Here is a 13,739-nt window from a genome sequence, read left to right on the forward strand (position 1 = left end):
TGACGGTCAGCGTCCACCAGGTTGGCCTCACTCCGTGGAGCCGCCAGGCGATCCCTCGGTCGCGATAATTCTTTGTTCCCTCGCGACCGTACGGCTCGCAGCATGCTGGTACCTGCTCTGCTATCCAGCTTACACCCTATAGCAGGTTTGTTGGTCTGGGATGGATTGCCTCACGAAAGGTGCAGCGCGCGCAAACAATGGCTCGCCAGCGGGGAGCCGCTCGTTGGTTTGCGGACACGTACAGTGGCTTTCCTATACATCAACCTAATGAAACAACGTGCTTCCCGGAGGCACGTGTGTGTACTGGAGTGTTTTGGTCACGTAATCGAATATAGGTTCTGTTCCTCGCCATTGAACGAAGCTCAGACTCGTCATCACGAGCCTCTAACGCCGTCGCCGCAAGCCGTAATTGTCTTGAGTAGTGCTATTCGTAGAGCCAACTTTTGCTAGCTGTAGAGCCGTCCTAGATTTTTCTTAGCAGCGCCCTACCTACCCCTATGTTGCCCTAGCGATTTTCATGCGTATTGGCGCAGGCATGAGACGGTAGCGGTGCGCTACCTATTGCTGTCGTTGCTTTCGTTGCTCCTATGCTCTACAACTAGCAAAAGTTGGCTCTACAAATAGCACTACTAATTGTCTTTCCCTCTACGCCGTTTCCACTCAGATGGATCATCTCGTCTTCTACGCAATACACATGGCTGGCCTCCTTAATCCTGACAGCCTGGCCGAGGAAACATCTCTGGCATTTAGAAGCCGAGAAATACCACTTCTCTCATCGCATTCCCTGTCTTAGTAAGGCTTACATATGTAGGTGAGGTGAGGGCAATGTAGTGTCATGACGGGGTATCTTGTTCTGAGGGGATTGGCCACGGGTCCTGACACCTGTTCACCAACATCGTCTTCCCACCACGATGGTACGGGGACGTTTCTGTCGCCAAATCCTACACCACAACATCACAGACTACGATTCTGATTGTGACTCACCATTGGGAGTGTACACCAACCCACTCATGACTTCACCACAGTATCAGTACTTGCTTCACCTCCCGCCACTGCCGTTGTCGTTACGGTCAGCGCCCGGTTGATGCGTGACAATCTAGTATAAATGGCGCGCTACTCGGCTTTTCTGTCAGCTATTGTTTTGTTAGGAAACTGCTATTGCTAATTAATTTCCCTCGTCTCCAAAGTATTGTTTGACTGGAATCTAACCAGACACATCGGTCGGTTCGATAGCTGAGTGCTGCGCTACATGCAGCTTTGGGTGCCACAGTGCACAACGCAAGACACTTTTACACCTTAGAGGTGCGTAGATCTCTGCATCTCAAGCTGTCTCTATGCATCCACGAATGCAGTCACAGGAAGCAGGCATTGCTGCATTTGGGGACTTGATTCAACAAGACTTCTGCCCCATTGTGCCATGCGAAGTTTTGGCACAAGTGAGGAAGGGCCAGTGTGCCTGGGGCACGGCCGAGGCCAGGGCGTACCTGGAGAGCTGCATTGAGGACATGCCATGCAGCTACGCCATGGACTTTCCCGTCGAGATGTGGCACAGGCGCCTTGTGTACTGGCTGATGTATCTTGAGCAATGTCTCGATGTCAGCTTTGTGTGGACGAGGAAACGCCTGGAGACTGTCCCGATCGCTGGCAGCGCATATGAATATTGCAAGGACGATTTGGTACACCACTACCTGTGCAAGGTGAACGAGAATCCCGGAGTCGTTTGCACAGCGTGCCATCTCGGAGCATCCAGGGCGTGTACGTCCGGAATAGCAGCGCAGCTGATCCAAGTCCTACCCGTGGACAGCGAGTGGCGGGGGCAGGAATTACCAGACGTGTCATACTTCGGCGTCTTCCAGCTGCGGGCTTGGTCTATGCTGGTTTGCTTCCTCACGATGGGACTCTTGGGGAAAGCGCTGGGTAGCGAAGAGGTGGTTGCGTGGAGTCAGACCTTACTGGAGAACCCCGCGCCCCTGATTAGAGCGTTGCGTTCGTAAAAGGATACTTATACCAAGTATGGGCCGTATTTGAACTTCAAGACAGAAATATTGAGTTTATCAGAAGCGCAACTACAAAAAGTTCAGACGTCGAATCCATGTGCTCAGCAACTCGGCGGTATGCTGGTGGACGCCGTGGATCAGGGGCGTCTCGGCGCCTCTATTCTCTCAAATCGACCTATTTGCAAAAACTGCATTCCTTGCGAACTGTTCAACAGCGGCAGTGGAAGCAAAAGCGGCAACGACAGTTGGGGAGTAGGAGAGCCCCACTGCACCTGGGCTTGTGGCTGGCAGCCGCCAGTGTTACTTCAAAGTTAAACCTCTAACACGAATCACTTGTCCCTGGTGTTGCCTGGAACATGAATCATCACCTGCGAATTTTTCACCTGAGGGATCTACTAGATAAATCCACCGCAAGTATCTGCCACGAGCATTCTCCTCGAACATTCGCCCTTGCGTAATATTTGTGCAAGCCTCAGAACATACCATGGGTGAGAACGAATGATCCAACCCATATCCTTCTCTAACCTTTACAGATAACCTGAGTGTCGCAAACCCCGAGATAAGAACTCAGCCGGCGTGCATAGTCTCCTTGCTTGAGCCCACAATTGTTCTGAAGCAAGGAATAAAGGTCCGACCCGTAGAGGAAACGGCGATGCCACTTGTCTATACGCACGCGCCGTCCATTCCAGTTCCAATGCTTCACGGCTCGCATTTCCGATTCAACAAGGGCAAGTCAGTCTTTGGCGAAATCACTATGGACTTTGTTCCAGGGAAGACATTGCGTTCAGTATGGGGCGAATTGGGCCATGACGACGATAAGTATCGTATCTGTCGAGACCTCTGGAACATTATTGACCAGATCCGGACTATCCCATGCCCTGAGGGCCTAGCGGAGAGCCATTACCGTACTGCAGATGGTTCTCCTTCACGCGACAATCTCCTTGGTACTGGTACCGACTATCCGCCGCCGACATTAGATGATCAGACCCTACGAGAGCGGATCGCCTCTCGTTTTGAGGAGGTTCGCCCCTTTTATCAGCGTTTTTCTTACCAAGATACCTTCCAGCTCTTAGAAGATCTTCCAATGTCGAGTGTCTCGGTTTTCACACACGGTGATCTTTGGCCCGGGAATATAATAGTGAATGAGCGATATTGCATTGTTGCTATTCTCGACTGGGAATCCGCCGGCTGGTTCCCTGACTATTGGGAATATTCCCAAATGATGAGGGCTTCAGCTGATCCTGCGGTCCTTGACTGGCAGGATTGGACGAAAAAGACTCGACCGATGCCATGGGATCTCAAGGCTTTTGACAAAGTACGGCAAGTGGTGTTCTGAGCAAGGGCAGTTCTCCATGTCTTGGTAGCGCACGCGGCTGTCTATGGCCAAGACGAGCCCTGTTCTGGATGGGGAAGTGAATGGACTATTCCGGAACATAATCGCCTTCCGCCTTATCGATGTCGACTGCAGTCAGCGATACCACGCCCATGATCCAAATCATTAAAGCAACTAGAAAGCAAGTTTACGGTCAGTAATCTTTTACTGGTGAGATGTTGTCGGGGCACAAGACAATTATCCTCAATCATTTCGGTCTAGCCTCGGTCGCCCTAACGAAAGGATCAGGAGTTTCCTATTTCCACCAACAGCTCAAGCCGATTGCGACACTCATTCGTGGAATGAACTGCCCAGGGTGCCATTGCAGGGCTTACTGTTTCATCGTTTGACAGCCAGCGCTAAGGACACCGGGCGTTCCAGCGTAGATTTAGGCGCCGGCCCGCGGCCGGCAAACAGTCTAGTGCTAACTGATCGACGGTCCGCTGCGCAAGAGCCGGGGCAAGTGAGGATATGAAGGGTGATCTTGAAGCTTGGCGGCTTTCGCAACGTGCCATGGAAGGAGTGGGATTCGCGGGGTCGTTTTGGTCTGGAGACGGTGGGTATCAATCTTGGGCTCATGTGCCCCCCGTGCGTCCACGTGGAAGAACTGGATGAGGTAGGGCAAGATCAGACACACGAGTATAAGTTCTTAGAGAGTCACAAGAATTGTCTTCATGGTATCAGGAGGCAGATTCCGCGTAGGCTGTTCTCAAGGTTGCGCTTCTAGAGCTCGTGCCACGCATTAACCATACCACAATGCTTCCTACCATTGCACTCTTGGCCCTCGCCACTTCGGCGCATGCCCATATCGCATCTTGGAACAAGGGCATGTTTTGCAAGGTTTGTCCAAGCTCTCCACGCCGTCTTCCGGGATCTTCAGGGAGCGTCGCATTTCTCATGCCGGAATCTAGGGAGGCAATGATCCAAACGTGGACGACCAAAACACCAACCTCGCAGTGCGACCCTTATATGACCTGCCCAAGTCCAAGTGGTGGATGCAAGCAGACCGCGGCTGTGATAAAGTCCCACCCCCTAACGGCGAGTTCCTCGAACTGCCGGCAGGCAAGTCTTTCATGACAGAGCTGGCCAACAACCGCGCCTTCACAACCCTGTCGTATGGGGGCAGCAAGACGACCAAGTGGCAAGATGGCGACAACCGCGAGATGCCTTGGCGAGGACCGGGGGATCCTCCTGGCTGTCTGGGTGACAACCCTGACAAAAAGGGCGGAGAACTTCACACTCATAGCATTGAGACGACGGGCGGGACCGCATGGGCAATCTCATATGAGAGTGACCTGTCCAAAGTCAGCATGGACAACCTCGTCGTCTTCTCCGTCCGCTACCAGTAAGCTTGCTTCGTCACGCCTGGTGGCCGCTGCCGTTGCTGACATTCCCTAGCACTCCGTTCTTTCGCGAGACCTGGTACGACGTTCCTGCGGACCTCCCTGCCTGCCCGGAGGAGGGATGCTACTGCGCGTGGCTCTGGATCCCCGATGGTTGTACGTGCTCAGGCCATCCGACTTTCAATACTGGCAAGCTAACCACCTGCAGGCGGCGAGCCAAATATGTACATGCAAAACCACCGGTGCAAGGTTACCGGCAGTAACTCGAGCAAGAAGCTTGCGAAGCCCAAGGCACCGGTCTGGTGCAAGGACGAACCGTCTAAATGTGTCACTGGCGCGAAGCAGATGATGGCCTGGCACCGTGAGTGGAGTCATATGCCCCTAGGAACTGTCCTTGGGAATAATCTTGAGATCGACTGGTCGCTAATATGACATGGCAGAGGCCGAGGGAAACAACGTCGACCCGCCCAACGGTCAATCACCAACGTACAATCAGCGCATGGGCTTCATGGATGGTGCGCAAAACGACATCTTCGAGTAGACAGAATACAAGCTTTCCAATACGATAGCAAAAATACGTGTCTTTTGGATGCGCTTTGCTGTCATTTATGGCCTCTTCTCAATTCCTCTCAGCTCGTGGCCTGGCAGTCCATGTAATGCAAGTGCAGTGCTTTGTCGTCACCGAATAGTATATGCCTGCCCCTCCATATCATTCAGAGTCTCAATTAATGGATCCTGTTCTTTTTGTGTGTCGCATTTAGGGAATGCGACTCGCCGCCGACAGTCGTAGAGCGCCTGCCCGCAGCATCATGACGTCAGGAGAGTCGGCAGAGTCAACGACATCATCAACGGTCGGCACTACCACACATGACGCGACGGTCAACACGCTACTCAACGGATATACATAGCGACCATGTTGTCAGCTCGAACATTGCTCCTTCTATACTTTTAGAGGGTATGCAAGATAATCTGAGGTTTCACCGCTTCAAATGATACCGTCGGCGATACATATTGCACGCCGCTCTCCGGTTTTGTATACTTCAATTAAGCAGCACGGCCAGTGCCTTTTCCGAAATAAAATGGCGACGTACGCGACGGCTGCCCAGGGCACCAAGCCGACATTTGATTCGATCGGGATCAAGAACAGGAACATCAGCGTCGCTGATGAACAAAGCCTCAGCGACGAGCAGAAGGTCATTGTTGGCTCTGTTCTCGATGTAGGTCCATGAAGCTCTAGGGATGTGCAGGCCTCGATTGACCTGCAATTCACAGCTATTCGAAGGGCACCCGTCCCTCAAGCATCTGTCGCTTTGGCAGCCCACTGCGCTTTTCCAGGATCCCATCGCCTACGCACAAGGCTACGACAAATTCGCCGCCCAGTGGTACGGATTGGCATCGCTGTTCAACCCCATCGCCATTCAGTCTCACCTGGTCACCTCGGGTGGGAATCCGATCGAGGTTTCGCTCACAAACAAGTATGTCCTCAAAGGCATCAACAAGGAGCAGGTCATGGATAGTGTGCTCAAGATCCACGTTGGGTCGGATGGCAAGATCGAAAAGGTCGAGGATCGTTGGAACGACAAGCTCCCCGAAGAGGGCGGAATCAGTGGGGTGAGTATACTTTCACGAAGCCAATTCTTACTAGAGCTCAGCGAACTGAAGGGCTGACTTGACGTACCAGGCCTTGCGCAAGTTGAACGCGAGCGTGGCATCGAGCCTGGTAAAGGTTCCGAAGACCGAGGAAGAAGACAAGAAGTTGCAGGCGGAACGACACAGCGGGCAGTAAACTAGTCACGCGTTCGCGAAGGTCATTTCATTTGTTCTACTTTGCAATGCTGCGATAGCCGAAACACCTAAAGTTCAACTTTAGCAACGGCGCGATGACGATCACGCAGGGATGCCAGATGGTACGCGACGCAGTAACCAACATATGTAGAGAAAATCCAACAGCGCCGCATGCTGATACAGCATTAAAGAACAACGTTTCGGATATGACCTATCTCTTCTGATGTGAAAAGCGCTATTCGTGGTGGAAGACTTCAAGCTCGAAATTTGGTGGGAAGATTCGCTACAGGGTAGCCTACTTTGCACCACAGCTTCGAAATGTGGCTGAGAAGCTGTCAGGGGGGGTGGGAGCTGCGACCCAGGCCAGTCAACGAACCAGGCTGTGCGGCCACCACCACCACCACCACCACCACCGAGCAAACGATCAACGTGTCGACCGCGCACACATGCTTGCTCCCCCAAACCCACCGAACGATCCCTATCACGGTTCCAGCGCAAATAACCGCCAGCCACCAAGCGCCTGCGATTGTATCCGACACGTCTCTGCTACTCCTTTCCGTACAACGAAAACGGAGCCATTGTCTGGGCCATTGCCCGACCCCTTATCGCCGCGACCGTTGTGAGCTATCGTCGCCCAGCCCCAGCTTGCGACAAAGCCCAGCATGCTCGTTTCCCTCACCGTCGGCAAGGTCGACGCCGGCGTCACGGTGCTCTTGACGCCGGACAAGCGCCTGGTACAACCCCCGCCGAGTCGCGACTGAAGCATACCGCATTGGCCCGCCGTGACTGACGAGCAGAACCTGCCCAGATCGAATTCCCGTCCATCCTCCTCCCGCCCAACATCTCTTCCGGCAGCATCGTCGACATCAACGTCTCCCAGAACAGCAGCAAAGAGACCGCCGAGGAGCAAAAGTTCCGCGCCCTGCAAGACCGCATCTTCAACTCCTTCGGCGCCTCTGAGCCGGCGACCCCTGTCCTGCGTTGCCGCAATGCCACGCAAACCTCCGTCGTCCTTGAGTGGGACCCCATCGAGCTTGCTACGGCCGACTTAATATCTCTGAGCCTGTACCGCAATGGGCAGAAGGCTGGGAATATCCCCCGCCCGTTGCAGATGCACAGCACCAAGATCAGTGGTCTTGCCGTCGACACAGAATACACGTTCCACCTCGTGCTGCGGACGAGCGCTGGCACGCGCCTCAGCGAGAAGGTGACGGTGAGGACGCACAAGATGACGGACCTGAGCGGCATTACGATCACGACAGGAATCCTGCCTGGCGCCATCAAGGAGAACCTGACCGAGGCTGTCGAGCGCATCGGCGCCAAGATCGTCGACGGCGTGCGCATCGACACCACCCATTTTGTCACCACAGAAGGCCGGGGAACGGCATGGGAAAAGGCCGTCGAGAACAACATCCCCGTCGTTCGCCCCGAATGGGTCGACGCATGCGAAAAGAATGGCCGTATCCTGGGCGTGACCAAGTTCTACCTTGACGCCATGAGACCCGGTCCGCCAAGCGATGAGCAGGTGGCACCGCCGGTGCCGCCTAAAGAGGAGGCTCCGCGCGAGACCCCCGCGGCGCAGGGCTCGAAGCCGGAAGAAGAGGACAAAGATGAAAAGGGCGACGAGGCGCAGCCGAGCGACGAGGAGCCAACGGAGCCCGAACAGAAAGCCAAGAGCCCCCTGCCTGATGAGCAGAAGATGCGCCTTGAAGATATGGAGGAGCAGAAGGTGGCTCTCCGCCCGAAAGAGGAAGAACCTTCAAAGGACGACGAGACCAATGGCGAGGAGGGTGAGGATGAGGATGACAAGGACGAAGACGGTGAGACGAACGGCAAGCCATCAGGAACGCCGGATGGAGCCTCGTTTCAGGAGGTCGAGTTGTAGGAGCCTCTAGTTTCAGCTCTTGAAGAATAATATATACAGGACGATTGACGTCCCACGAGATATCAAGCCGTGGATCTTGGAGTCGGCAAGACATCTCCATGTCTTCCCCCCCTCACGGCGGTACCTCATCGCCCTTCCAGTCCCAACACTTGCCCCTCTGCTCCGGCTTCAAGCCCCGAATTACGTCCACCACCTTTTCTGCCGCGAACTCCGGACTGAACAGCTTGCCCTCGGGCACGTTGCCCCAAAACTCGCGACTAAACTCCGTCTTCACCGTCCCGGGATGATACGCCATGGCCAGCGCCTTGCCACCGCACCGCGCCTGGAAGTAGAGGTCCAGGCTGCGCGTCAGGCTATTGACCGCGGCCTTGCTCGCGCGGTAGGAGTACCAGCCGCCCGACCGGTTGTCCGTCGTGGAGCCCACGCGCGCCGCCATGCTCAACCACGTCGCGTGTCTCGGCAGTCCGCCTAGCAGTGCCGCTGCGCCGTCTTGCTGCTCCTGCCATCCTGGCACTGACGTCGCGCGCCGGGGCAGAAAGTCGCAAAAGTGCTTGGCCAGGAGCAGCGGCCCCAGGGCGTTGACCTGGAACGACTCGAGGGCCGACGCGGGCTCGACCTGAGCCGGGGACTTTTCCGGGTGCAGGACGCCTGGTATGGCGCACGCGAGATGGAGGTGGTGCGTCTTGGGCGGGAACAGCTCTGCCGCCGCGCCGGCGGCCTGCCGGATGGACGACTCGTCCGTGACGTCGCAGCGCACGACGTGCAGTCGCCGAGACAGGTGACTATCCTCGCTGTTGTCCGCTCTGCTGGCTTCTAGGTCATCGAGGATAGAAGCCTTGGTGACGCCCGTGTCTGCGAGCCGAGTTGTGGCGAGGACCGGCAGCGGCGTTGTGAGGAGTAGTCGGCGGGTCAGAGCGTGGCCTATGCCACGGCTGGCCGGGCAGACGAAGATCCAGGGCAGCGAGGCGGGCATGGTGCGCGACGATCGCTGGCCGTCTCGTGCAAGGGTTTGTGATCTTGGAGATGGTGGATGTGGTCTACTTCAGAGTTCAGACTCAATGCTGGATGTATGCAATATGCCCTTATAGTAACGAACGCCTCGAGCGACTCCAAATGGCGACAGCGACCTGCCTCGAGACAAAGACGAGCTTGGAATATGCTCAGCGTGAACAAGGCATTTCAGTATCGCCTGGGTTTATTCTTATTATCGCTCCCCCGGATCTCGGCCGCGGCAGTCCGTGCTCGCGGTAGCGCCCGCCTTTCGATGGCAGGGCCCCGGTAGTCGACGTCATGTAGTCGCCCATCGGGACGCCTGTCCCGTCTTAGAAGCGCCAACCACACGGATTTTTGACGTCGTTTTCCTCATTTGGAATGCCCGTTCACGGGTTCCTCAAGACTTACAGGTATCGATTCCTGGGCGGCTACGAAGTACACCACCCCCACTCGCCCATGCATTGAAGCAGGCAGAGCGAGCGTGTATTAGACGATTGTCGCAATTGAAGCATGATTGCGCCACACAATGATGATGGGCCACCACAGCTAGATTTGACGATGATATATCTAGTATGCGATACAAGATCTTTGTAGTCGTGGACAAAATCCGACATTCACACACAAAAATACAAAATAAACAGAACGCTCTTCGAAATACCCAATGAAACGTACGCCGTCGCGGCTGTTACCCTGATGGTCTGCTCACTCATATCGCATGGTAGGCATCCTCGTTAGTGATGCCCAGGGGCCGCGCCACTCGTTGCCGTCGCCGGGCCTCCCCCGCGAGCTCCCTCATCAACGGCTCGATCGTCCCAAAGCCACTCATATCGTCGCTCCGGGTCACACTGTCGCTCCATGTATCGTCGTCCTCCTTCTGGTGGGCTAGCTTCTCCAAAAGCCTGCCACGTGAAAGGCTCGCCCGCCGCTTCATCTCGTATCGTTCTGCGTCGCGCCCGATCCGTTCCAGGGCACTGATGGCGTCGTCGTCCGACGCCCAGTCCCGACCGTCGTCCAGCGGCTCCTCGTTCGCAGCGGCCATGGTGCGGTTCATGTTGTCCAGGACGGGGACGAGCGCCCGTAGCCAGACGTCGCCGTTGCGCTCCAGGCGCCGCAGGCGGCGTTCCATGTCCCGAAGTCGATGCTCCCGGTATGCCTCGTATAGCCGCATGATCTCTTTGTCCGTCTGCGAAGCTTGGCTCTCGTCGAATGAAGATGCAGAGGCAAGGCGCTTCGCCTTTGCGCGAGCCAGGAGCACGGCGTCGCGCGCGTTCCGCTCCTTGTCGCGAATTGCCTTCCATTCCCGCCGACGTGTCAGCGAAGTGCGGTCCATCGCGCCGTGCTGTTGCGGTGGCGAGCTGCTTGTTGAGACAGGCGGGGTCAGGACATTGACATCGTCTGATGCCGCTGCGAGACCTTCTGAGATCCGCCGTTTGTCTTTGGAACTTGTTGCTGCGTTTGGCGGCAGACTCCTCCGGCCCTCATCGAAGGACGGGCTTGGCTCGACGTCGAGCACCACCATCACGCTGCTTATCGCGAGTTGATGAGCTGGCTCCCGTTTTGCCTTTGTCGACGCCTGCTTCCGCACTTCACCGTCGCGTGACTCGGGCAGACCTCCTGTTTCCTTTTCTTCGCCCTGTTTCTTCTGGTTTGCGCTGCGCACTGCTTCCATGTCACGTCGCTTCCTGTCTCGTACGACGTCCTTTCGGCTCTTCGTTGACCCAGGTGTAGGTGGCGGCGAGTCGTCCCGGCGGCAGATGATTGGGCTGTCTGATATCACAGTGAGATGGTTCTTGTTGTCCTGTCCATTAATCGCGTCTGTACGACCACCCGTGAGTATCGGCGCGGGTCTATGTTTCGGTGGCCTCGCTGTGGCTTCTGGAGCTCCTTTGTGGTTCGTGACGATTGTGCTCGAGCCCAAGAAATTGCCTTCACGAGGGCCGTATTTGGCACTTCGCTCGCGCTCTTGCTGAGATATCAGTCCGTCAATCGAGAGTGGTTGTTGCATCGTGCGACTGGCAATCATGCTAGACCCGCGAGCCGGGTAGGCAGACCGCTGAAATGACTGACAGGATTGCCGCCCACGTGCCGTCTCCGAAGGCTCCCCTCGCGATGGGGCACGATTCCAGGGTGCGGAGCCGTCGTCTAGGAGGGGGCTGTCAAGCTGGGTCGGAAGGACCCCGATGTAGTCATGAGGCTTGTCGGCCCCAAGACGTCGACCTGGCGACAGGTATCCGCCGACGCGGTGACTTGCGCTTCGTTGAACGGGATAGTGAGAAGGCTTGGAGCTCGAGGTAGTGTCGCTGGAAGGCTCGGAGACTTCTGTAACAGGCCGCAGGACTGTCACCACGCCCTTCTCGTTTGTGTAAGTCCGAATAGCTTCCTTGCTGGGCGTGCCCATGGAGAGATCTTGCTGCGGGTAGACGGGATACTGCGAGCGCGCGGCATCTCCGAAGGGAGAGGCTTCTAGAGGAATAGAAATGGCGATGTGTCGGTGGCCGCCGATGGTGACGCCTGAGACCGCCGAGTCGGGCAATTGAATGTGCTGCGGTTCCCGGGGCATCGACTTGCTCCTCCTGCCAATCCTCCTGATCTTGGCCCACCGTCCCCGTTCATCCTCACCATAGTCGCCATAAGGAATCGACATGAAGTTGTCCGGTGGGGGTGGGTGGTTCTTCAGGAAGTCAACCAGAGCCTGGATGTCATCTCTGGCCCGGCGACTCCTGGCGGCCTCGCCCAGCAGCAGCGTGTCGTGGAGGTCGCCAGCGTAAAAGCTACTGTCCGTGCTTAGCAAGTTGGACGAGGACTTGGGGCGTGCCAGCGTATCCGAGGCAAAAGGCGTCGTCTCCCAGCCGGTGTGACTGCGACGGTGAAGAATGAAGGGACTCGGATTCGAGCTGGCGGCCTGGAGACGGGGCGCATCTTCTGGTCTTGACGACGCTGAAAAGGCGCGACCCCGGACAATGGCTGGTTGAGCCATGTTTAATCCCGCCCTGGCCGATCTCTTGAACTGTTCCAGCCACGATGTATTCAAGACTGCCCTTGCATGATTAGACGTCCTGGCCGGGGGAGGGCGTGAGAACTGATATCATACAGCGTGGTGGATAATGTCTGAGCGACGAGCCTGTCTCACCTCGGGAAGTTGGGGCCTCGCCAGTTCGGCGGCGCAAACAAGAGTTGCGTGGCCCAAGAAAGCCCTTTTTCTTCTCTTAGGGCCCGGATGCTTTAAGCAACACGCTTCGCAAAACGTTGACCAATGCGTTCAGCCCAGACCAGCAATCAAGGCTCTTTTACCGAGTGGCGAACGCGGGTACGATAATAAGCAAGTAAGCAAGCAGCTCACTCACACTGACTGCCAGTGAGCAAGTCGGGGGCCAAAGCAAACGTCCGACGCCACCAGTGCGGTTGGCAACAAAAACGGCCAAAGCTCAAGAGATCTCTCTAATTGACGAGGAGGACAACCATGAAGAGGCTGTATTTTGACAGGCGCAGAAAAATAATGACTTGGAAAATGGCTCCGAGAAAAAAGGAGAGTGAGAGAATGAGAGAGCAAGTGATCGGCAGCCAAGGCAACCGGGTTGGGAAGCACGAAGATGTTCTCAAGAGGCTAGCACCACCAACAGTGGGTTGACTTGGCTTGTTGAGCAAATCCCCGCGTGCGCCACCAGGGCGGATTTGAGGGGATGGAGCCGGGACCGGGACAGTTCGGTCGTCATTTTCCTCCCACTTGTTCTTGATTGACAGCAAAGTGCCCGGGATCCATGAGCCGGTCCGCCAGTCCCGGCTAGCGTCGACGTCGGCGGTGCTTTCGTCGTCCCCTGCCTGCGACCTGGCTCAGAACCTGGCTCCTGGCTCCTGGTGTCTAGCTCGTGGCACCCGGCACGCACCTGGCAGGCGCCTGGGCCATGGGCCCCTGGACCGTGAGGGAATCATCGCGAGATGCGCTGGCAACCGTAAAACCGGGCGGCGCCATCTCGTCATGGTCGGCCCCGAACCACGATCCGACCCGGCACCAAAGCAGAGACAGGTCAAGTTACCCGAAGCCCCCAATTGCTTTTTCGCTCTCGAGGGAAAAAGGAAAACCCCCTTGCATCAGCGTGGAGGTTGGGGTGCGCATCCTGGACTTGCTGCAGGGATCCGGCGAGCGGCGCCATCCCATTGCCGTCCTCCTGGACAGAGCCTGGACGGTGCTACAGGGGTGCGGTGCCAGTGGCACATCCTTTAGCACCCTGCAGCTGCTCGACTCACATGCATCGTCGTCTTTCGATTCGGTAGCGGTCGTTTCTTTTGCACTGCCGGCCGGGTGCGCGTGATGGTCGTGTGAAGCGTCTGTTCTGCAGCCCGAGCATGAATTGTTGGAGTGTGAT

The 13,739-nt window shown here is 56.3% G+C and overlaps 5 protein-coding genes across 5 annotated transcripts; 3 read left to right on the forward strand and 2 right to left on the reverse strand.

Annotated features, from left to right (window-relative positions):
- Nucleotides 1-4,125: 4,125 nt before the first annotated feature.
- On the forward strand, nt 4,126-5,253 carry PLICBS_001359 (uncharacterized protein; the record flags this gene model as incomplete). Its single annotated transcript, XM_018317577.2, has 5 exons — nt 4,126-4,209; nt 4,281-4,714; nt 4,768-4,868; nt 4,921-5,073; nt 5,153-5,253. The coding sequence occupies 5 exons, from the start codon at nt 4,126-4,128 to the stop codon at nt 5,251-5,253; spliced, it is 873 nt and encodes a 290-aa protein (XP_018183102.1).
- A 538-nt stretch (nt 5,254-5,791) lies between these two features.
- On the forward strand, nt 5,792-6,498 carry PLICBS_001360 (uncharacterized protein; the record flags this gene model as incomplete). The annotated part of the gene is made up of 3 exons (XM_018317576.2): nt 5,792-5,929; nt 5,985-6,323; nt 6,394-6,498. 3 exons carry the CDS (start codon nt 5,792-5,794, stop codon nt 6,496-6,498), a joined length of 582 nt encoding a protein of 193 aa, XP_018183101.2.
- Nucleotides 6,499-7,159: 661 nt separating this feature from the next.
- PLICBS_001361 (chitin synthase, class 5) lies at nt 7,160-8,382 on the forward strand (the record flags this gene model as incomplete). The annotated part of the gene is made up of 2 exons (XM_018317575.2): nt 7,160-7,231; nt 7,306-8,382. 2 exons carry the CDS (start codon nt 7,160-7,162, stop codon nt 8,380-8,382), a joined length of 1,149 nt encoding a protein of 382 aa, XP_018183100.1.
- Nucleotides 8,383-8,494: 112 nt separating this feature from the next.
- On the reverse strand, nt 8,495-9,355 carry PLICBS_001362 (uncharacterized protein; the record flags this gene model as incomplete). The annotated part of the gene is made up of 1 exon (XM_018317574.2): nt 8,495-9,355. One exon carries the CDS (start codon nt 9,353-9,355, stop codon nt 8,495-8,497), a length of 861 nt encoding a protein of 286 aa, XP_018183099.2.
- Nucleotides 9,356-10,081: 726 nt separating this feature from the next.
- On the reverse strand, nt 10,082-12,352 carry PLICBS_001363 (uncharacterized protein; the record flags this gene model as incomplete). The annotated part of the gene is made up of 1 exon (XM_018317573.2): nt 10,082-12,352. One exon carries the CDS (start codon nt 12,350-12,352, stop codon nt 10,082-10,084), a length of 2,271 nt encoding a protein of 756 aa, XP_018183098.2.
- Nucleotides 12,353-13,739: the final 1,387 nt, after the last annotated feature.

The sequence above is a fragment of the Purpureocillium lilacinum genome (assembly GCF_023168085.1).
Source record: "Purpureocillium lilacinum CBS 284.36 DNA, scaffold_1, whole genome shotgun sequence".
NCBI lineage: Eukaryota > Fungi > Ascomycota > Sordariomycetes > Hypocreales > Ophiocordycipitaceae > Purpureocillium > Purpureocillium lilacinum.